Source organism: Balaenoptera ricei, chromosome X (genome assembly GCF_028023285.1).
Source record: "Balaenoptera ricei isolate mBalRic1 chromosome X, mBalRic1.hap2, whole genome shotgun sequence".
NCBI lineage: Eukaryota > Metazoa > Chordata > Mammalia > Artiodactyla > Balaenopteridae > Balaenoptera > Balaenoptera ricei.
The window spans coordinates 48,156,512-48,180,079 of record NC_082660.1 but is presented as its reverse complement, the minus strand read 5'-3'; the positions used below and the strand labels follow the sequence as shown (position 1 = coordinate 48,180,079).

Sequence of the window (23,568 nt, the reverse complement as noted above, 5' to 3'; positions counted from 1 at the left end):
CATTTTCTCCTTTACTTATTACAACCTTTGAGATTTAGATAGTATTATCCCCATTTTAGAGATGAGTGAACTCAAGCCCCTAGAGGTTTAGGCATTTGCCCAGAGTCACATAGAAAAGTAGTGGAACCTAGACTGGAACCAAGTATGTCAGACTCCAAGTCTCTATTCTGTGCTACTTCTTTTTATGTATATAAAGTTCCTGGCAAGGTATCTAGAATACAAAAGGCATGTAGTAAGTATTATTCCTATGAATAACTTATACTTTTCTGCATATATTATAATGTAATATTTAATGCTTTATATAGTATATATAATAATGTAAATACTAGTAATAATAATATGATAAATATATCATCTTAATAACTCTTGTCTTTGTCCCCTGGCCTTCTCTATGCCCTCAGCCAGTGCCTTTGTTCAGACCTCTTTGGCCACAGGTTGCTTCAGTTGCCTCCTAACTGGTATCCATATCTCTTGTCCCTTACCCTCTGAGCCAGTCAATATCAAACCAATCTCCTGCTGACAATCCTTAACTGTCTTCGTATATTTTCAGGGTGAAGGTCCAAATTTCTTAATATTGTTTCTGAGACCCTTCACAATCTGGCCTACTTTCTTTTTTTTTCCAGTTTTATTGAAAAGTAATTGACATACATCACTGTATAATTTTAAGGTCTACAGCATGATGGTTTGATTTACATACATTGTGAAATGATTACCACAATAGCTTTAGTTAACATCCATCATCTCATATAGATACAATAAAAATAAAAGAGAAAAAGTTTCTCCTTATGATGAGAACTCTTAAGTTCTACTCTCTTAATAACTTTCCTATATACCATGCATCAGTGTTAGCTATAGTCACCATGCTGTACTTTACATCCCTAGTACTTACTTATCTTTTAACTGGAAGTTTGTACCTTTTGACCACCTTCCTCTAATTCCTCCTCCTCCACCTCCCCCATCCCCTGTCTCTGATGACCACAAATCTAATCTCCTTTTCAATGAGTTTGGTGGGGTTTTTAAAATTTATTATTATATTCCACATATAAGTGAGATCGTACAATATTTTTCTGTCTCTGACTTATGTCGCTTAGCATCATGCCTTCAGGGTCTATCCATGTTGTTGTAAGTGGTAGAATTTCCTCGTTTTTGTATGGCTGAATAATATTCCATGGTATATATAAACACCACAACTTCTTTAGCCATTTGTTCATTGATGGATGCCTAGGTTGCTTCCATGTCTTGGCTATATAATACCGCAATGAACATGGGGGTGCAGGTATCTTTTCGAGTGCATGTTTTTGTTTCCTTCGGATATAGCATTCCAGGAGGTAGAATTGCTGGATCGTGTGGTCATTCTAGTTTTAATTTTTTGAGGAACCTCCACACTGTTTTCCATAGTTTGGCCTACTTTCTAATCTAGCCTCCTGTCACTGCAAACCTGCTTAGCTCCAGCACTATGGGCCCTGGTATATCATACTGAACTCCACACCTCCATGCCTTTACACATGCTGTTCCCTCAGTCTAGAGCATCCTTTCTCCACCATTTGTCTCACTGATTTCTATAGCCCTTTGTAACAGCTCCTATTGACTTTTTCTTCAGGATGCCTTCCTTACTCTTCCAGTAGTAGCCCTCTTCTGTGCTCCTATAGCACCCTGTGCATTCTTCTATCTTGGTACTTAACACACTGTCCTGTCTTTGCTGACGTACGTGCCTGTCTCCTCTACTACCTAGACTGTAAGTAACCAAAGGCAGAGATTCTTTTACGTTATTTCATTGGAATTATCAGAACCTAGCTAGGGTCTGGCCCATGATAGGTTCTTAGCTTAATAAGTGTTTGTGAAATGAATAAATGAGCTTTTGTCACTTAATGATGCTTTTATCTTCTAGATATATGGTTCAGTGGCCTGGTGGCCGAATCCTGCATCGCCATGAGCTAGACACCTTCCTTGCACAGGCAGTATCTACTCAGCTTTATGAACCAGATCAACTTCAAGAACTCAAGGTGATTTGATCGATCCTCATTTAAATTCTTTCTTTTATGAACTCATAGCTTTATTTTAGGTCTTTTTTTCCTGGAGCTGGGGAGAAGAGTAAGTTCTGCAGGTAAATGTTTGATTTACTTTAGCCAAATATTTATGTCTATTAATAAAGCCAACACTGTTCACATAGTGATAGGTGAGAATGGGTAGAAAAAATGGATATTGTGTAAGACAAATAAGTTGTGGCCCATAGACCACAGTAAGGTTTCCAACTCTTACAAAAGATGCTACAGGGGACTTATCCTGGTGTTTCCTCTTTGTCTCTCAGTAAATGTCCACCCTCCCTTTTTTATTGAAGTATAGTTGATTTACAATATTGTGTTAGTTTCAAATGTAAGCACAGTGATTCAGTACTTTTGCAGATTATATTCCATTGTAGGTTATTATAAAATAATGGGTATAATTCCCTGTGCTACCCTCCCTTTTTAAATAATACTTATTGGGTGTTAGAGGAAAGTCTAGAAAAGCATAAGGAAGAAAGTAAATCCACCATATAACTGAAGGCAGTAGAATATAGTAGGTTGGAGGGCAGGCTCTGAAGCCAGGCTGCCTTGACTTTGAATCTTAGCTTCATTGCCTTCTAGCTATGTGTCCTTGGGCAGGTTGCTTAACCCCTGTAGCTTCAGTTTCCTTACTTGTAGGGTTATGAAGATATTAAATAAAATAATCCATGCAAAACACTTAGAACAGTGTCTAGCACATTTTAAGTACACAGTACTCAATAAGTATTAGGTACTAATGCAGGACATTCCTCTTCTGACTTCAGTAGCCATGGTCCTTTCAGGCCCTAGTATAAACTAGAAGATAAAGTCTAGTAAGTCTTACAAAATCTTGATTTCAGTGGGGTCAACTAAGGAAAAGATGAAAACAGTCTTAGACAGACAGTGTTGGTTCCTTTTTACAGTAAATGTGATACTGCTTGGTGCTAGAGCAGGTACTGACAACTCCACACCACACCTAGGAGGGGGCCTGCAAGTACTTCCCCTTTTCCTGGTAAAGCCATCTAACAGGACAACTTGAGATAACCACTGTGAACATTTTGATGGTTTCTTCCAGCCTTTTGTCATGTATTTTCTACATAGTTGAAATATTATTTATGTAATTATATACTGTATTTTTAAACTTATATAGCATATAGCACATATTTTCTATGTCTTAAATTTTTTGCTAAATATTTTATCATATGGATGTATCATTTAATTATTCTAATGTTGGCCATTTGGTTTCCAGTTTTCACCTATTATATGTAATTATTAACATCTTTTTTTTTTTGGCTGCATTGGGTCTTCGTTGCTGTGTGAGGGCTTTCTCTAGGTGCGGCGATTGGGGGCTACGCTTCGTTTCGGTGCGCGTGCTTCTCATTGTGGTGCGCGTGCTCCTTATTGCTGTGGCTTCTCTCGTTGCGGAGCTTGGGCTCTAGGCACGTGGGCTTCGGGAGTTGTGGCACATGGGCTCAGTAGTTGTGGCTCGCAGCCTCTAGAGCACAGGTTCAGTAGTTGTGGCGCATGGGCTTAGTTGCTCTGTGGCATATGGGAACCTCCTGGACCCGGGTTCGAACCCATGTCCTCTGCATTGGCAGGCGGATTCTTAACCACTGTGCCACCAGGGAAGTCCTGTAATTAACATCTTTATGCATAGAGCTTTATTCACATCTCTACTTCCTTAGAATAGATTCCTAAAAGTAGAATTTCTGAGTCAACAAGTGTGGACATTTTTAAGGTTCTTGATATATATTGCTTAATTGTAATATACATTACTCATTAGTTTTATTTGAGTGTGCCCATTTATCTCACCATATCCTCATCAGCATTGGGTGTTCTTTTGGTCTTTAGTTTTGTTTTAATTTTTTTCTAACTTGACAGGCAGAAAAAATGGTTTCTCAAGTGGGTGTCTTTTTAAGGTTTTAAAGCTGATTTTTTTTTTTGTAATGAGTATCATCCAAACCATCTCAGGGAAACAAATGGATAGAGGCTGCTTATGCACTCAGATGTCTGTATTGAAAGGCAACATGTTCTAACTTAACTGGAATAATCAGCAAAACAGGAATAAGCAAATGTAACCAATAACAGTAATTTTTTTTTTTAACACCTTTATTGGAGTATAATTGCTTTACAATGGTGTGTTAGTTTCTGCTTTATAACAAAGTGAATCAGTTATACATATACATATGTTCCCATATCTCTTCCCTCTTGCATCTCCCTCCCTCCCACCCTCCCTATCCCACCCCTCTAGGTGGTCACAAAGCACCGAGCTGATCTCCCTGTGCTATGCGGCTGCTTCCCCACTAGCTATCTGTTTTACGTTTGGTAGTGTATATATGTCCATGCCACTCTCTCACTTTGTCACATCTTACCCTTCCCCCTCCCCATATCCTCAAGTCCATTCTCTAGTAGGTCTGTGTCTTTATTCCCATCTTGCCACTAGGTTCTTCATGACCTTTTTTCCCCCCTTAGAGTCCATATATATGTGTTAGCATACTGTATTTGTTTTTCTCTTTCTGACTTACTTCACTCTGTATGACAGACTCTAACTCCATCCACCTCACTACAAATAACTCAATTTTGTTCCTTTTTATGGCTGAGTAATATTCCATTGTATATATGTGCCACATCTTCTTTATCCATTCATCTGTTGATGGACACTTAGGTTGTTTCCATGTCCTGGCTATTGTAAATAAAAATATGGAACGCTTCACGAATTTGCATGTCATCCTTGTGCAGGGGCCTTGCTAATCTTCTCTGTATTGTTCCAATTTTAGTATACGTGCTGCCGAAGTGAGCACTAACAGTAATTTCTTAATGGCAGTTTTTCCTCTGTGGTGGTTTCAGATTGAGAAACTGGATGCTCGAGGGATCCAGCTTGCTGCTCTCTTCATGAGTGGGGTCGACACAGCTCTGTTTGCTAATGATGCCTGTGGCCAGCCAGTCCCTTGGGAACACTGCTGCCCCTGGATTTACTTCGATGGCAAGCTGTTCCAGAGCAAGCTAATTAAAGCAGGCCGGGAGCGAGTATCCCTGGTTGAGCTCTGCGATGGCCAGGTACCACATGTTGGGCAGCTACTAAGACCGTCTCTGATCTGCTGTGGGGATGAATGACAGAAAGCGGAAAAGGAGCAGAGACATTGGGGAAGGAGGTAGCAGAAGTGGGAGAATGTGTCTGACCTTAACCTAACTTGGTCAAGGATGATCCCAAAGGCCCAGAGTCTGATATGTACATGTTACAAAATCATGTTGGGAAGGGGTTTTTTTTTTTGAAATGAGCTTCAAGTTTTCATATTCCTTTTTTTGCTCCAAGTTATTTCTTCCCCATGGAATACTCAGATATACTCTATGCCTTTCCCCCAATTCTTAGAATTTCAGTTCCCTTATTTACAAAAACTGTAAGTCATTTTTGCAAGTGATGATATTTTTTATAAAGGAACAATTTTGGAAATAGAAGAGGGTAGTAAAGTAGATGACAGAGTAAAAGCAGGGGATATTTTTTGCAGTAAAACCTTGGGAAAGATGAGAGAAGTCAAGGGAAAGGAGCCCTTACTTACTTCTTTGTCCATTTGTGGGGTATAAGCTGAGAGACTAGAGCAGGGGGTCAGCAAACTATTAAAAATTTTTTTTAATTTGAATTTTTATTCCAATAAAGCTTTTTGGAACATAGCCACATTCATTCATTTACATATTGTCCATGACTGCTTTCACACTACAGTGGCAGAGTCAAGTAGTTGTGACAGAAACAATACGGCCTACAAAACCTATCTGGCCCTTTTCAGAACAAGTTTCCTGACCTCTGGACTAGAGGCATGGACTTATCCTGGACAGAGGTCATGGGCTCTGATCCTGGGTGTGGGGGAGAAGGTTAAAAGGGTTTGTATATGTCAAGTTTTGTTCTCTCTTTTACCTTATTCTGTTACCTCCCCCTTAAAAAAATAACCTAGCCTATTGCTGGCTGTGTAATAGACAATTAGTAAATACTTCTTTTTATATTTGTCTTCCTTGACCTAGTCAAGGTGCCTCGCAAGCCCTCAGTCAGAACTAGTATGATGGTAGTTTGGTGTCATGCAAAGAGTGGGGGCTTTGGTGCCAGACAGGCTTCCCTGAGTATGTCACCTTGAGCCATTTAACTCCAGGCCTCGATTCCTTTAGTGGGAATAGACTTGTGAGACTGTACCTAGACTGCCCAATACTGTGCCTGAAACATGGGAGAAGTTCAAAAAATGGCAGCTGTTATTATTATTCCGTCCCTCATTTGAAGGCTGACCTGGCAACCAAAGTGGAGAAGATGAGACAGAGCATCCTTGAAGGAGTATACATGAACCATCCACCGCCTTCTGCTCTACTTCCATCACCTACTTTTGTGCCTCCCATGGTGCCCTCTCTCTACCCTGTTTCACTTTACCCCCGAGCCATGGGCCCAATGCCACCTCCCCCTCAAGGAAGGAGCCGGGGGTTTGCAGGTCAGTACCTAAGAATGAGGTGTTTGTCAAACTCAATCTATTTCATAGTAACCCATCCAGTAATTATTGCCAGTTACAGAATCAGCAGTTTCACATATATCTTTACCTTCTGTGCTATGGTGTGGCTTGAAGAGGAGCTTACTTAGATGGAGGGGTGTAGCCTGCGGAGGAGAGCCCACTGTCTTCCTAGACCACTCTCCATAGAGGTGATTGATCCCTAAGGATTTGACTCTCACCAAACCACTCATGAAGTAACTGATGCAGAAACCAAGAGTCACTTTATTACTTTTTTTTTGTCAATTTATTACTTTTGAGAACTGTAATTCATGTGAACTGGGTCTTCATGGTTGCTGGTTAGCTCACTCTCTCCCCATAGGCAGATGTACACAGGAGCTTGCAGGAAGAGCAATGGTAGGTAAGTAAATGACCAGTGTCAGCAAACAGCCATAGCTTGATGTACCCATTTCCACTCTGAGGGTAGATCTAACACATTTCCAGAAGCATGGAGAGAAATAAGTCATAGTCTGTACCCTCCAGGAGATTGCAGTTTAGTGAAGAAAACAAATACATACACACTCACATGGATCCACACACACATGTATATACACACACGTATGTATACATTATGGTGATATCTGAGCTGTGGCTTAATGATGAACAGACGTTCTTGCTTAGGTAGGTCAGATACTGACCCTGATAATTCAAACAACCTGTCCCCTGGCGAAACAGCGTATTTTAATGGGGACATTTTAACATGAAATACCAAGTTTCTGTGATCAGGTGAGAGTGCTATGGTTGAAGTGTTTGTTGTGTATTGCTCGTCACTTTAAAAATAATAAAGCTGGAAGTTGAAATTTGTCTTAAATTTAGGGTCACAAAATTCAGCATGGATGTTTAGCTCAAGGCTGTGCTTAGAGGAGCAGTGTGAATGTCTGCTCTGTTCAATCAAGTAATGATTAAGTCTCACAAACCAGGGAGCCAGCCATTCATTCCATCCTTTGAAGGTGTCTTTATAGATGCTGCTCTCATTCTTTGCATGTTGACTTTACTGTGTCTCAGAAGACAGCCTTAATTAAGGCCAAGTTCTTGGGAGGTCCTCACCATTGCCCCAACTCTCACTGATGCCTAGTCTCCAGTTACTGGTGGTTCATGAGGAGCCTTCTGACTCCTTAAGGGCCACAGTAGGATCCCCAAATGCAAGTCTTTCTTGCCCTCTTAGGATTAGCTAGTCACCTAGTTCCTTAGACTCCCACTTTTATATAAATGAAGGGCTCTTTGCTAACAACCTGCTAAGTGAGTGAAGAGTTATTAATATTTGGGTTTTTTCCACAAACAAAAATTAAAGGTTTACTAGAATTCTGTATTCTATGAAGGCTTCCTTTTGTGCCAAATTACAGAGCTGTACTGTGCTTGTGAGCTCACACACAGAGTTGGAGTTTCCTGTTTTAAGGAGATATGCTATCTTGTCTTGAATTGGTTCTGGTTTTCAACTGTTGCTATTCTTACTTCTTAATCATAAATTACTGTTACTTTGGTTTCATTATTTTTTGTTTTGTTTGGTTGTTTGGCTAATCCTCCAGTGTGTAGTGACATGTATTTGAATCAAAAGTGGTTTTGGCCTATAATTTTCCAATAGCTAGATCTTAAGACCTCATTCTCTCTCCACAAATATTGAATGCCTACTGTGTGCAGGCTCTGTAGTTGGAAAATGAATCAGGCACACCCCACTTGCTAAAGTGGATATGTACAGATCTTCAACACCCTCTTCCAAAATTTGCTTCCACCATGACCCTTTGTTGTTATCACAGAGTCTTTTTATCATAGAGAAATGGAAATACACAGAATAGGTGGGCTGTAGATCTTTTGTTCCACCTCTTATCCTACCTTGCACTTACCATTCTTCCTCTCTTCCCAGGTCTCCATCCAATCCCACCCCAAGGAGGAAAACTAGAGATTGCCGGGATGGTTGTGGGCCAGTGGGCTGGCAGCAGATCCTCCAGGGGTCATGGCTCCTTTGGCATGCAAGTGGTTTCTGTCGGTGGGCCGGGAAAGGGGTATGTATTTGAATAGGTTGGTATAAGCTAGTGTCAATCAAGGTGCTCTTGGGAAAATGCCCAGCTATCCAACCCTTCTACTAAGGTAAGAGGCATTAACTAACTTTGCGTTTTTAAAGCCAGTTTTCAGTTGAGTTCAGCAAACATATAAAAATGCCCTGCCTTGATGAAAAAGTTTTTGCCCTAGAGGAGGACTTGGGACACAGGACAATTTGGTATAACATAGAAATGACAGAGATAGAGGTTTACAGTGGTAACACAGAGGAGAGGCATCTAACTTAAGAGGGTCAAACTTCCTAGAGGAGGTGAGTAGTTAACTAAGTGAAAATGGAGGTACAGGCTTTATGTGTTCCTCATGATCACTTTTCCCCCCACTTTCTAAAGGCATGGAAAAGAACAGACTGGTAGAGGATCCAAAGGACATAAAAAAGGAAATAAACAAGTAAGTACCTTTTTGAGATGATCTAGCTTCTGTTTGATACCTCTTGTCGGTTTTTTGTTGGTTTTTTTTGCAAGAGATCAGGCATGGAAACCTGGGAGCTTTCATAGCTTCTCCCAGCATTTGATTTCATCCGCCTGCTCTCTAGCAGTCTAGTGAGGGTTAACCTGCCCAGGCTCTTCCCACAGGGCTGCAGTGTCATCCTTTTCCCTGAGTGAGGCCACAAGATAGAAACCAGGTACTGTGTCCTAAAGACCTACACTTAGCATAGCATGCACTACATGCAGCCATAAAGGGACCAAAGTGAAGTTAACAGTGGGACTCCACCAGCATGCCTGAACTTCTGAGGGGCTACCAGAGATGCTTAGAAAATTGGACTTTTGCCTTTGCTGATGATGGGAGGGGAGGAGGCATCGCCATTCTGCTTACTCTTAATGGTTCAGAATGGTCTTAAACTCACTGGTCTTCAATAGGCATCCCCCCTTCCCCCCGTAGTGATCCAAAATCTTGTAATGGCCTCAGACTGCTGGGCTCCTCATAGTATAGTAGCTACCATTTCTTGAGTGCTTACTTTCTTCCAAGCCATCTACTAGACATTTTATATGCGGTTTCTAATCCTCACAAGGGTCACTGACTAGACCATACTGCAAGGCAATTTTATTGTCAGCCCTCAATCCCAGCTCAGCTCTCATGTATACAACCAGCCCTCATTGCATCCATGTTAACTCCCATTGTCTAATGTTTTCTCAAGGAATACAAATTTGCTTTAATGTTATTTTGAGCCCCAAATGGAACTATAATGGTAAGTCCCCCACGCAAAGCATTTTGTAATGTACTCCAAAGCCAGAAAGCAGTGACTTTGGATTTTTCCAAAGCTTTTCAGCTTTTTCCAGAAGCTGCTCAGTAAGGGAAAAGAGATTGCACCAGGCAGGAAAACTAGTCACTCAGATAGTCTCTCATAAGGTAGTACAGCCTTGATGAATTCACCATGATTCAGGGACTGATCAATAGGCATACAGTCTGAAAAACCTGATATTTTTGGTACAATAATAGTGGATCCATCAGTAAGTGGTTGACTCACATTAACCAAGATCACAGAAATAGCTATGTGGATATGGCTAAAGGAGTGGGGGAAGGGAAGAGAAGGGAGGGGGTGAAAGATAAAGTACTGATTTACAGTGAGAAGAAATAATTATCGCAATATATTGTACACTTTTTTCCAGTCACTCATAAATACATGTATTTATTATTCCCATTTTAAACAGGAAAAAACTGAGGCTCAGAGGGATGAAGCACCTTGCCCAAAATTACCCATCAACTTAGTATTAGAGTTGACATTCCAGCGTGAGCTGACTGATTCCAAAGCCCTGTGCTGTGCTAATTCTGAAACGGGATAACAACTCTAATTGTTAGAGATAAGATTCAGACCTAGGCCTGGCTGACTCTTGTATGCATGCTCTTAACCATGTCTACCAGAGCTTTTTCTCTCTAAGAGCAAGCTGAAAGGGAGGCCATGGTATCAGAAGTTTGCCTGGGGGCATGGAATCAGAACAGTAACATTAGCTGGCACTGAGTTCTTACAGTGTGCCAGGCACAACATGTTCTAAGTGCTTTACATGGACTGTGTCATTGAATCCTTATAGGAACCTATGAAATAGATACTATTATTCTCTCTATTTTACAGATGGGGAAACTGAGGGAAAACAAGGGATGGTAGATGATCTTAAGTTTCTCTTAGCTAAGATTTCTGGGGGTACTGTTATCTACTCTAGAGGTAGCCTGGCCAAGGAAAGCCTCACATTGACTTTGTTTTTAGCTAAGGCATCTTCCCTGGACAGAGCTGCTGCTGATTGCCTTGCTGACTCTCCTTTTTCTGTTCAGTTGCCCTTTCTCCAAAATCTGAGATAATTAATTGTTGCAGCTTATTAAATCTTCTTACATTACAGTTCTGTCTTCTTGAGATTATTCCTAGGTCAGTGGAGTTTTGTGTGTTCTCAAATTCTTCAGTCACTTACTTGTTACATTTTTATTTCTTTGTTGACTACCTCACATGGCTAATTCCATCCATTACTAGTTTCATCTTATTTCCAGGTTCTTGAGAAACACTTCACAGTAACGCCCATGTTGTGTAGGTTTTGGAGCCAAATGATCTAGCTTTGAATCTGGCTCTGCCACTTACCAGTTCCGTGACTTTGGGCAAGTTACTTAACCTCTCTGTGCCCTAATTTCCTCATCGGTAAAAATGGAAGAATTGGTATCTACCTCATAGAGTTATTTTGAGTATTAAATGAGATGATATATGTAGTGTTTAACACAGAACCTGGAACATGGGAAGTGCTCAATAAATATTAATAATTATTATTTATAATTGACCACAAATTCAACAGGTATTAGACTTCCATTATGTGTTGTGTCTTAGTGGAAAGAACAATGTCTTTGGAGTCAAACAGACTTGAATGCAAGTCTAGGCATGCCGGTGACCTTGAGCAAGTTATTTTACTTTTTCGAGCCTCATTTGTCTTTCTTACCTGTGAAACCAACATCAGAGTACCTGGCATGCCCACCCACTGTTATTATTCCTAATAATATTCATTGAGAGCCACTACTGCACTTTCAAGGTAATACAGTTCATGGCGTTAGCATTTCAAGAGCAGTTACATTTCTGAAATTAAAAGAAAACCAGATGATTGTTTTTACTTATGAAAAATTCTATGGAACATTGCACATAGATCTTATCATTTGTTTTCTTTTCCTTTCATTTACATGTCCAGTTGTCAGTATTGGACAGCGTTGCGTGGAAGTTAAGAGAGTAAACTTTAGAGGCTGACCAACCTGGAGTGCAATCCTGGCCCCACCACTTTCTACCTGTGTCTCCTTGAGCAAGTTACTTTAATCTTTCTGAGCCTCAGCTTCCTCATCTGTAAATGGGGCATCATAATATCTACCATTTAGGGTCCCTTTTGGCATTTGAAAAAAATATATTGTAAAGCTTTGTAAACAGTAGCTGTGTCATTACTGTGTTGTCATTGCCATTGGATTTGAGTCAGATCCATTTGTTGTCACCCTAAGTTCTCCAGACAGTGTCAGAGTGTACTAGGTGTTAACAAGCTTTGGGCTTTCTGGTGTTTTTGAAGAACTGAAGCAGTTTCTGCAGGCTAACTTATAAACATGCTTGGGAAGGATCAGCCAGTTTGGGATTACCATTTCTACTGAATATCTCTGTTTTTGACAGAGCACTTCAGATGGAGTTTCTAAATCCCTGGAGCCTCATCAAGGTCGGTCTCGCTCACAGGTAAATGGAAACAATGGCACATTGATCAAGGAAGAGAAGAATGATCATCTTCCAGCTCCATCACAGTGTGCCTTAACCAGAGACAGCAGTGTGTGTAATAATGGTAACCGCTACTTCCCCGTGAAGAATGGTGAGAAGAGCCGCTTACGAGAGCAAAAGCTGGGAACTGTGGCACAACAGAAAGAGGAATAACAAGCAGAAGATGGCTTCAGCAGATCAGGAAGAGGGGAAAACCTATACTTTTCTGATTTTAGGCCCAAGTTAGAGGAGGACATAAAATGCTTACCCTAGTTTCATCCAGAATTTGGATGGGGTGTTCTATTGTATCCATCTTTTCCCCTTCCCTGTCTTTTTCTGGGCTTCCAGACTCAGTGGTCTGCTTCTAGGGAAGCTCTGATCAAATATGAATGGCAACAAGCATAGTTCCTGTTCTCAAATTGAATATATAGTGCCAATATTCTCTTTACGTCCCCTGGAAGCCTATTAAGGCAGTGACTATCGGGTGTCATCACGTAAGGCCCTATAGAAAAGTTCCAACTTTCGTTTTCTGAGTATATGGCTTCCTAACTTGCTTTTTTCTTTATGAAATAGTAGGGCCTTCATATATAATCAGTATCCACATCTTTTAACTCTTTTTCCCCATTCACCTATGCCAGGAGTTTATACTACCACCTCTAGCTCTGACCTGACAATCAGATAGGTAGATGTTTTCAGGGAAGTGAGGTAGTATTGGTTATTTTATTTTTTTAATTTTTTTTTAATTTTGTACACTTAAAAAATAACTACCAATGGCCTTTGTACTGGGGGATTCAAGTGAGTCAGAAAAGTACTGGGCAGATTTTTCCTGCCTCTGAACTAATGAATTGTTTGTAAAATAGAAGATGTGGTGCAGTTCACCCACTCCCTGCTGCCCACACCCTGAAAGGGTGGAATCAATATAATGAAATTGAGTACGAAAGGGAACTCAAAAGACTGTGTGTGCTTGTGTGTGTGTGTGTGTGTGTGTGTGTGTTTGTGTATGGATGTTTGGATAGATGTATATATGAATGCGTGTATCTATATGCATACACATACCCTTTATATAAAGAGACAAATCTATTTATCTATACATATTTTATATATATATAAATATATGTGTATGTGTGTATGTATATATAAATATAAATATATATATTTTGTATATATATATATATTTATATACATGCACACACATACATACATGATGATGTCCCAGAAGATTTACTGAATTTCCCAGAAATGCTTCCACTGCTATGGAGTGGTAGGTTTCAAAAGACCACATTTTAAAATCCTTACTAAGTCGAAGCCCATCACAATTATGAGAAGATGGGCTTCTCTAAAGCAGACAAAAAGTGCTTTCCAGAGATTGCCTGTTCAGAACAACAAACAGTTGGGTTGTCACAAGCCTAATCTTGACCAGAGTCCTCACATCCCGTATGGTAAAAACAGGAGGTTGGAATAGGATCGGGAAGAGTTGGGCATTTCCTTATGAAGGAGCAGCCTGGTCGGGAGAGAGAAAAGGGATGGGAGGTAATTACCGGGGCTTGCAGCCAGTTTGGAGGAAATCTCATCTGAAACTCCGGGATCAAACTGGCCTCAGGCCAGAATTTATTGCCATGAATCCCTGAGGGAGAGAGGACTAACATTGGAAAGATGGGGTAGGGAAGTGTGAGGAAATCGGCAATTTGATTTTACATACCTAGATTGTTTCGTTTGTTCATTGACATCTTGACTACTGGATCTTTTCATTTGCTTTGCAAGGAAGACTTCAGAGGACTCTGGCCCGGGCCTATAGGGGTATTCTATAAAAGGTTCCCAGCCCCCAAGTGAGGCCAGAATCTGTCCAGGACAAAGAGGCTGTTCCCCCTTTCTGGAGATACTCTTGAGACAGCCTTGCATTTCCAGTTTCCCTCCTCAGCAGTATGAGGGATGGGAACATGGCTTGCAACAGATTAGCATTGTGTCTTCGTTCAGGAGTTGAGGCTTCCAGCCTCATACACTTCCTTTTGGGCTTTGTGATATTCTTGCCCAAGAAGTACCATTTATACAGGAATACAACTGACTAGACTTCTAGCAGGGTTCTCTCTCTTCTTGAAAAACCCCATGTACCTTAACCCAGAGTAGGTCCTTGGTGATTTTTTTCCAGACAACCAGAAGGCTGTTTGCTCACTACCCACTTACAATGAGTATCATCATGAGAGACTGAAGACAGTCTCAGACTGTTTTATCCTAGTCTGGCCCAATTTAAGAGAACCCACAACTCGCAGGGGGAGGGAGGTCTAGAATGCCTTTCCCCCTGCCCAGACACTTCTTACATAAACCAGAGCAGGATGACAAGATTGCATATACCCAGCCAGATATAACCAAGAACAAAGTGTACAAAAACCTCCTCTATGGAATTGGCTCCCCTAATTTGGTTCCTGCTCTTCTCCTAACCTGCCCAACCTTTCACAACATCTTGAAGGTTAGGACTTCTGTATCCAGCAAGAGAAGGATTTAGTAGCGAACTTAGATGGCTTGGAAATTTCTTTCTGGAGCCACAGAGGGAGGAGTCCTTTGGAGCTCTAAAAGTAACCAGAATCACTGAGCTGTGTTAAATTAAATAGCTAGCTAGCTAGCTCCGATTTCTAATAGGAAGTACTTGGAGTTATATGGAAAGGCATTTTCTTCAGTTGCTGTTTCTGTGAATCTTGAATCTGTTTGACACAATCAAGTGACAGTATTGTTAACTCTCACAGCATTAAGAAGATTTATTATTTTGTAGGCATTCACTGTGAGAAGTAAAATTGCTGCTTTGACAGGGATGATTCCAGTTTGCCAAACGGCTTGCTTTTCTCCCTTCCACACACCTCTACTTTCTCCTAGCCTGGCCCAGGGTGAAACAAGTGTCTCACTTCCAACTTTGATTTTTATTTGGATTCAGCATTTTGGGTTTGTAAGGTTACAAGAAAGAACCATAAAGGGCCATGTTTTAATTCATCTGCCAAAACATACAATTTAGAAGCCAGAAAGACTAAGGTTTATTACTGGAAGATTAACTTTTTCTAATTGCAAGATTAACTTTTTCTAATTTCTTTCAAATTAGGGAACATGAGTCTGCTTTTTGCTGTGAGTACCACTTGAAGAGACTGTCATCCTTCACTTGAGGTTCAATTTCTGACTATGATGTGGCCTTTCTTGAACAAAGTCATGCATCATATGGGAACCCCCAGAAATGACCCCTTTACCTTGTAGGGCCACAAGCAAAAGCACCCTGGATGTATATAGCCACTGATCCCAAGGACTTGCAGTTCTTGATTTCTGCTGGTGTGTATTGGGGTCAGCCTATAACTCCCACCCTTATTCAGTGGCCAGTCTAGTCTGGACCAGGCCTGATAAACTTCTGCTCACTTGTATCATTTTCATTCTGAGCCAGTAGGACTTTGGGTAGACTTTATAGCCCAAGAAATGGCACTTGCTTTGGCTAGTGATATTTGATTTTTGTCTCCATCTTGATTTCCTGGCATCGTTGGCCAAGTCACATTAACTTGTTTTTAATCACTGAGAAAAACAGCCAGGTAAGGCATTAGGGAGGGTGGTTAAGGAGGGGGGTGGGGGGAGGAATGCTTATGTAGGGTAGAAAGAATGTGGAAGTAACTGTTTGGTTATAGTGATCCAGTCCCCTGGAACCTTAGAAGGCTCCTGTGGGCCTGTCTGTGCTACCCTTTCAGGCTCTAAGACTCCCCCACCCCACTTTGAAATGACAGTGCAAGTAGACCACAGTTTAAAGTAGTTAGTATAATTCTACTAAGGTTTAATCATTATACTTGTTTACTTCCTGATGCATATTTCCTAAATATGCTTGGGGTTTGGGGGGGTAAGTTTTCACTGTTCCATTGTGTGTCACCCTATATTTTTCTCCCTCTTGTGACTTTGGCATCTTCTTTTATTTGACTTTCCATTTTCTTTTCCCTTGGCTTATTGCAGTAGTCTGCTGGTGCAGGTATTCCCTTATCCCCCTGTTACTGCTAATTATCTTCAGTATTGTCAGAGGTTATTTTGATGTTCTAAGAAAATAACTTCATATATTTTTTTTTGCAAAATCATCTTTTCCAAGGTAAAAGCAAAATAAAAAACCCCCTATGCTAGGGTGCCCACTGCAGCTTTTGACATTGCCCTTGTACTTTTATAGATGCTCTTTTTGTCCGTGTTGGTAGTAACTAATGACTAGTGAATTTTCATGTAAATGAAACAAATTAAATATTTCAGATTTTATTAACCTCTCATAACCCTGCCAAATCTGATGACTTCATTTTAGTTACTTCCCAGAAGACACTTCCCCATCCACCTTTTATTTTATTCTATTCTATTCTATTTTTAGAATAACATACTAGGTAAAGAAACTTTAACTCAAGGAGTCATTGATTTTTAGTGCTCCCTGATAAATGATGTTATTGACAAAAGTAAAATCTTTCATTGTTTTTTCCTGTGTTAGTATCTCTTCTCCTGTGCTCTTGACAGTGTGTTTAGTGGATGGATAATATGTATTTCTCTTCCAAATTCCCTGCCTTTTTGGCCCACCTCACCACAAAAGCTCCATAGTTTATTAATGTAAGTTTGAATGGATGCTTCTTAGGGGAAACTGCAGGAGTTTAAGGAAAGTGTTTCAGAAAGGAATGAAAATGTCTCAGGAGTTGTTCTGTGATGGAAATTGGTCTGTTGTTCTGTTAATGCTGATGGAAAGAAACTTACAGTGCTTAATAAAAGTCTATTCTTTTAGTAAAAAAAATGTGAAATAATTTTGGGTGTGCGAAGTTTAATTTCTTCTCCCATTTCTAGACTCCTTTCGGCAAATGGGGAATATACTTGTCTCAATTCAGAAGTGTTGCACGGAGATTTAGGAGCCTATTTGTAGTTGAATATCAGGGCAAGAGAGCCAGTACAAGAAAAGAAAGGGCATATTTAGCTTCCTGCTGAACTTCTTTATTTGGATGTTCTAAAGGCACCTTTGACTCGACATTTCCCAAACTGAACCCATCTTCTCTTCCGAAGCCTCCTCCTCTCCATGAGTGACACTACCTTCTACTCAATTGTCTACACCACAAACCAACCTCGGAGTTATCCTAGATGCATGTCTTTCTTTCCCTCATTTCTCAAATCCAATTTGTGACAAGATCTGTTGGTAACACTCAACCACCTTTCTCTTTCTCACATCTATCTCTTTTCTCTCCCCACTTGCTGTGGCTTAGTTCAGGCCTCCTCATGTCTCACCTAAATTGTTGCAGTTGCTCCTCTGTCTTACTCCTAACCAGGCAACTGTGAGCAAATTTTGTGTCTACGTGTATGTACCTTTTCCCAGTGAAAGGGACCATACCGTTGTTAGTTACTTAAAGAAGTCTATGACCTAAGAGACGTTAAGAACCACGGCTTTAATCCACCATGCTTATCAGCTTCCAGAGGAATCTGTCCTTCTAACATGCTGCATGCCCATTTCCATGGTTCCTTCATGATCTGGCTCCTGACCACTTCTCCAGCCTCATTTCCTTCCACCCCAACTCATTCCAGCAACACTAAAGCACATCCTACACACATTAAGCTATTAATATCCATTTCTTCTCATTTGCTTATACCATTGCCTAGAATACCTCTCTCCCCTTGTCTCTGTTGCAGTCTCAACTTTTTCCCCTAAGATTCAGCTCATATCTTTGTGATTCTTTTCCTGATCTCTTACTAGGGACCCCTGTACGGACTCACCACTGCCAGTCCCTGTAGCACTTCGCTGCATCTCTGCTAGTAGATTAAACTTGACCATCTTTGTCTTCTTGGCATCTACCACCAAGCATGCACTTAGAAATGTTTGATGACTAAATCAAGGACAGCTAAAACACCTTTGAAAATGTTCCCTGGTGCAAAACAGATTGTAGATTTCTGAGGCAGAGGATGTGTTGGTGGCAAAAACACAAGAAGATTGAATATGAACGTTCATCACTGAATGGTACGCATGCTTTTAAATGGGGCTCTCAAAAAAAAAAAGAGTTCTGAGTCACCTTTGAGCAATAGACTGATGCTTGGAGCAGAGTCTGAAGCCAGGACTCTAGGGCATTCTTCTTACCTTACTGCTTCTGCTGAGTGTTGCTAGCTGGGCTTGGCCTCCCTGGCTGCTCTGTGCCTTGTGTGTACAGATTACAAAAGGAAACAGCTGAACCTAAAGGCGAGCATTAGAGGTTACTGAAGCTTGTAAATACTTACCCTTAAATGAAAACTATCATTTGTAAAAATTTGTTTTGTATTTGGTTCATTATGGCTATAGATGTCTTTTCCTAACCTTTGATCTTTGAGTGTTGGGACTCAGAATTTAATAGTGGGAAATCCTTAGCATTTGGCTTTTAAAAGTTACTGTTTGCTGAGGACCTATTAGGTACCAAGCATAGTACTAAGCTATTGTACACTGTTTCTAAGCTTCAAACAACTCTTCAAAGTAAGTACTATCCTCACTTTACACACGAGCAAACTGGTTCAGTGGTGCCCAAGTTCACACACAGCTAATAAGTGATAAAAACCAGGGTTCTAAACCTATGTTTTGACTAAGTAGATAACTCTTATTTCTGCCTCCTCAGCATTCCTTCCTCTTTCTGGCAGCAGTTAAGTACAGTTTTTTGTTTTTCTTTTTCCTTTGGGGAACTGCTCTTTCCAATCTTGGGGTAGGGATGGGTTGACCATCAGTCACATGGCTTCACCTCCCCCAATGCAGGGATGGGTATATGACCCAAGCAGCGTCAACTGTGTTTTTTCATGGACTTGGGGGATAAAGTGACCAAGAATGAAAATATCTCTTCTAAAATCACAAGTATTAGGAATAATGTGAGCCTGGAACATTGTCTTCTATTTATATCTTCTACAACTAGTCTTTTATTTGTGTGTGAGAAATATGAAAATTCTGTGCTCATTTATTAGGAGCAAATGCAGAAAGTCATCTATTGGGGGATTACTATGTGCCAGAGAGAGTTCTAGGCAGTTTATTTTATATATTTTAAAACATTTTCATCTTATTATTCAGTCCTTACACATTTATAATCTTTAACTCTAGAAAAGGGGAGTGTATCAGTTGGGATAGGCTAGGTTTTGCTGCTATAATAACCCCCAAATCTCACATAATAAAGGTATACTTCTTGCTCATTATGTCCAACATGTATTGTCAGGGGAGCTCTGTTCATCCAAAGCCACTTGATAACTCAGACCAACAGAAGCCGCATCACTGAGTTGGGAAGGAATGTGACCAAAATACACACTGGCTCTTAAAGCTTAAAATGTCACACATCACTTCTCTCTTTTTATTGCCCAAAGAGATGGCCCACATGGTTGCACCTAATTTCCTAGAGGTGGAAAAGTACAATTCTACTATGTCCCTGGGAAAAGGGAGAGGTAAGTTTGGTGAGTCGCAATAATAGCATCACAGGGAGAAATGACCCATTTCTGGGTAGATTTGACTCATTGCCTTTTGACTGGTTGCCATTACCTAACCACTTGAGTCATTATACCTAAAATTTGTAATGGAATAGTGAAACATTCATTCCCATTCCAGTGTCATAGGGATTCTCTGCATGTGGGCTGAAGTGGATATAATCTTGTGGTAACACAAGCATTGAGTTTAGCTCCCCTAGCCCACCCTGTGGGGGTGGTTATGAGGATTAAATGACATAGTGTATGTAAAATGCCTGGCATATAATTCAGCCTCAATAAATGTTAGCTGTTATGGGTTTGGTGGGGGTGGGAGGGTTGGTAGTAGATGAAAGACTTGTCTATGCTCCCAGTCCTGATTTCCTCATAACACGTTCCTTCCTAGCCTATAATCTGGCATCAGCCCTTCCCATTTGAATGTGGCTGCTTCCAAAGGCGACTAGTGTGCTCCCAGTCACCAAGTCCAGGGTTTTCATACAGGCATCTTGCTGAGGACTTCCACAGTAATTGACACTGAAACACAACCCATTTCCTGAAATTCTCTGGCTTCCCTGACATTTCTCTGCTATTTCTCTTTCCTTTTTTGACTACTTAAAAAAATTATTATGTATTATTTGATAAACACAAAAGGATACATGTAACATATGTCAATGAAATTCAATAATAAAATGAACACTCATGAACCCACTGCCCAACCTAAGAACTATCCCATCTCTCTGCCTTCCCCAGAGGTAACTGGTATCTTGACTTTTAGTTTTCATTCCCTTGGTTTCTTTTTAAATAGTTACATCACATATGTAATTATTCCTAAACAATATATTGTTAGGTTGTACTTGCAAGACTCAAACACGTTACTGCTGTAGCTGTAATTTGTTTTCACTTCTGTATAGTATTCCATTGTGTGACTATACCACAATTTATCTACCCATTCTCTGTCCAATGGAAATATGGCTTATTTCCATTAATGTTGCCGTGTATGCTTGTGCACGTGTCTCCTGCTGGGACCTAAGGTATGCAAATGCTCACTTTTATAAGATAGTGACAAAATTATTTTTAGAAGTAGTATTAAATGGGAATAATAATGCCTGCTTTACCTCCCTTATAGGTAGTTGTGAGAGTTACACAAGCTAGTGGATGTGAAAACACTTTCAATACCTTAAGAAGACACAGTTGACATGCTGGTTTTGAGTCCAAGCTCATACTCCTAAAAGTTGCCTCATGTGCATACTGGTTTCAAGGACCAAAAAGACAAGGCTGTTCCGTGTCAATTTAAAGTATTCCTAGAATTTTCTCATGACAAAGACTAGACTCTTGGATTCTGAGGCAGATGTCTATTTGTTTTCCTACCTGACCAGCAGCCTTTCCTCATTTCTTCCATAACAGCACCTCAGTTTTCCAAGGAACTACCTCTATTCCATTTTTGGAAGTGTCCTCAAGTGCCCTGCTCTCCCTAGCCAGCTCACTGGGGTTTATTACTATTGTCATGGCTTTGTTTGTTTGCTTGCTTGCTGTATTTTGCTTGCTCTTTAAAGACTCCTTTTACTTCTGATAAGTCCAGCATGATAAATTGATTATGAAAATGGCCACAGTTGTTCACATCTCCCTGTATCTACACCTTTTGCAGCTCTTCCCATTAAGAGATGGCATCTGTTTCTCCACCCTTCAAATCTAGACTAGTCTTGTGTTTTGCTTTGATCAATAGACTGTTGCAGAAGTGATATTATGTCAGTTCTAAGCCTTGCGTGCTTCTGCTCACTCTCTTGGACCCCTGGAATTACCATGGGAATGAGCCTGGGCTAGCCTTCTGGAGGATGAGAGACCCATTTGTCTAGCTATATCCAGCCAGACCAGCTTAGACTTGTCAGCCACCAACCAACCCACCAGCAGACCACAGATACATGAGTGAGCCCAGCCAAGATCAGCCAAGCCTAGTGCAGATCAACAGAGCAATAGACTCATGAGCAACAATAAATGGTTTGGTTTCAAGCTATTGAGTTGTGGGTTGGTTTATTATGCAGCAGTTGCTAACTCACACATCCAGCAATACAATAAAAATTATGTTTTATGCAGGGTCTAGTTGTTCTTTAGTAGGAAAGCCCTTCAGGATATTTAGTCTTCTGTACTGCCTCTCCAACTACTTCTTCATTTCCTTCTTAGCATGTCTCTTAAGATTAGCATTTCTCAGAGTTTCTGTTTTCAGCCATCTTCTCACTATTCTTTCTCCCTGGTCAGTTTCATCCTATCCCATGGTCTCAGCTCTTACCTTTATACAGATGAGTCTCAAATCTACCTCTATGTGAACTTTACTGAGCAGAGTCAGAGTTCAAATGGTCTGCTGGACAAGTCCACATAATACTCTCCCAGAAAAATCATAACTCAATATGTTTAAATGTGAAGTCTTACTCACACTCCTTCATTGTTTCCTATACTTCCTCCTCCTCCAGCTTGATTCCTCTATCTCTGGTTAATGTCACTACTATCCTCACATCACCCAGGCCAAAAACCACATCACCTCAGACTCTCCTCTTTCCATATGCCCAATCATTCTGCAATGTCTCATATCTGTCCCTTCCTCTCCATCTTCATGGTCCCTCCTCTTCTTCCTTCTTTTTCCTCTTTTCCTCTTTCTTTGTTCTTGCTATCAAAGTGTGATCAGTAGTCCAGCAACATTAGCATCACTTGAGAGCCTATTAGAAATGCAGAATATTGGGCCCCACCTAAGATCTATTCAATCAGAATCTGCATTTTAACAAGATCCCTAGGTAATTCATATGCACATTAAAGTATAATTAGCAGCTCCCCAGTTAAGTCTCAATCTGGATAGGTGTAAGTCCTCACCAGTTTATAACCTATGCACCATGTTAGTGGCACTCAAGCCTGGCTGCACATCAAAATACCTGAGAAGTCTTTAATTTTCCATTCACCTTTTCATGATTTAATCTTTTAAAAAATAACATAACGTTTATTAGTTGTTTCTTCAATACAGAAACACAAAGAAGGAAATTAAAATTGGCCTATGCCTTGCCCAGATAACTCCAAATGACATTTTCTTTTTTGAAAAAAGGAAAGTTTACCTAAGGTTAGGCAACTCAAACAGAATAAAAATATACAAAATGAAGACTGAAGAACCTCTAGCACCACCTCAATTTCAACTCCTTTCCTCAAATATAGCCATTCTTAATCAGAATTAACCTTCCAGGAAACAATTAAGCATATACCTGCATATCTGCTTATTTATTCTTTTGTTTAAAAAGTATAAATTACTCCCTTTTAATCATCATGATTTTAATACTTAATATATCTCAGAGATATTTTTCTGTGAGCATGTACAGAGTATTTCATAATTTTTAACACTACATAGTGTCCATTAGATGGATGATTCAATCAGATGGATCAATTCCCTATTGACAAGTACTTTGAGGTCCAGATTTTTTTTAAACATCTTTATTGGAGTATAATTGCTTTACAATGTTGTGTTAGTTTCTGCTGTATTAGTGAGGTGGATGGACCTCTGTCTGGTCTGTCATACAGCATGAAGTAAGTCAGAAAGAGCAAAATAAATACCGTATGCTAACACATATATATGGAATCTAAAAAAAAAAAAAAGGTTCTGATGAACCTAGGGGCAGGACAGGAATAAAGACGCAGAGGTAGAGGATGGACTTGAGGACACGGGGAGGGAGAAGGGTAAGCTGGGACGAAGTGAGAGAATGGCATTGACAAGTACTTTGATTGCTTCTAGTTTTAGCTATTACAAACGGTGCTGCAATGATCATCCCTGGGCATATATTTTGGTAAACTTCTGCAAGTATATCCATAGGGTAAATTTTTAGTCCGAGAT

General features: G+C 40.3%; 1 protein-coding gene and 1 non-coding gene across 5 annotated transcripts in view; one reads left to right on the top strand and one right to left on the bottom strand.

Annotated features, from left to right (window-relative positions):
• Positions 1 to 17,023, top strand: part of FAM120C (family with sequence similarity 120 member C) — a 178,224-nt gene extending 161,201 nt beyond the window's left edge. For 2 of the 4 annotated variants that reach the window (XM_059911855.1, XM_059911854.1), the window contains 6 exons: positions 1,889 to 2,003; positions 4,869 to 5,078; positions 6,286 to 6,487; positions 8,403 to 8,541; positions 8,926 to 8,983; positions 12,213 to 17,023. In XM_059911855.1, the coding sequence (XP_059767838.1) occupies positions 1,889 to 2,003; positions 4,869 to 5,078; positions 6,286 to 6,487; positions 8,403 to 8,541; positions 8,926 to 8,983; positions 12,213 to 12,464 (976 nt within the window). In that variant the 3' untranslated portion in view covers positions 12,465 to 17,023. Of the gene's footprint in view, positions 1 to 1,888; positions 2,004 to 4,868; positions 5,079 to 6,285; positions 6,488 to 8,402; positions 8,542 to 8,925; positions 8,984 to 11,751; positions 11,808 to 12,212 lie in introns of those variants that run through there. The other 2 variants (XM_059911856.1, XM_059911857.1) reach the window with 2 other exon arrangements.
• Positions 4,716 to 4,822, bottom strand: LOC132358078 (U6 spliceosomal RNA). Its single transcript, XR_009500431.1, has one exon. It is a non-coding gene; the product is annotated as a U6 spliceosomal RNA (small nuclear RNA).
• Positions 17,024 to 23,568: the final 6,545 nt, after the last annotated feature.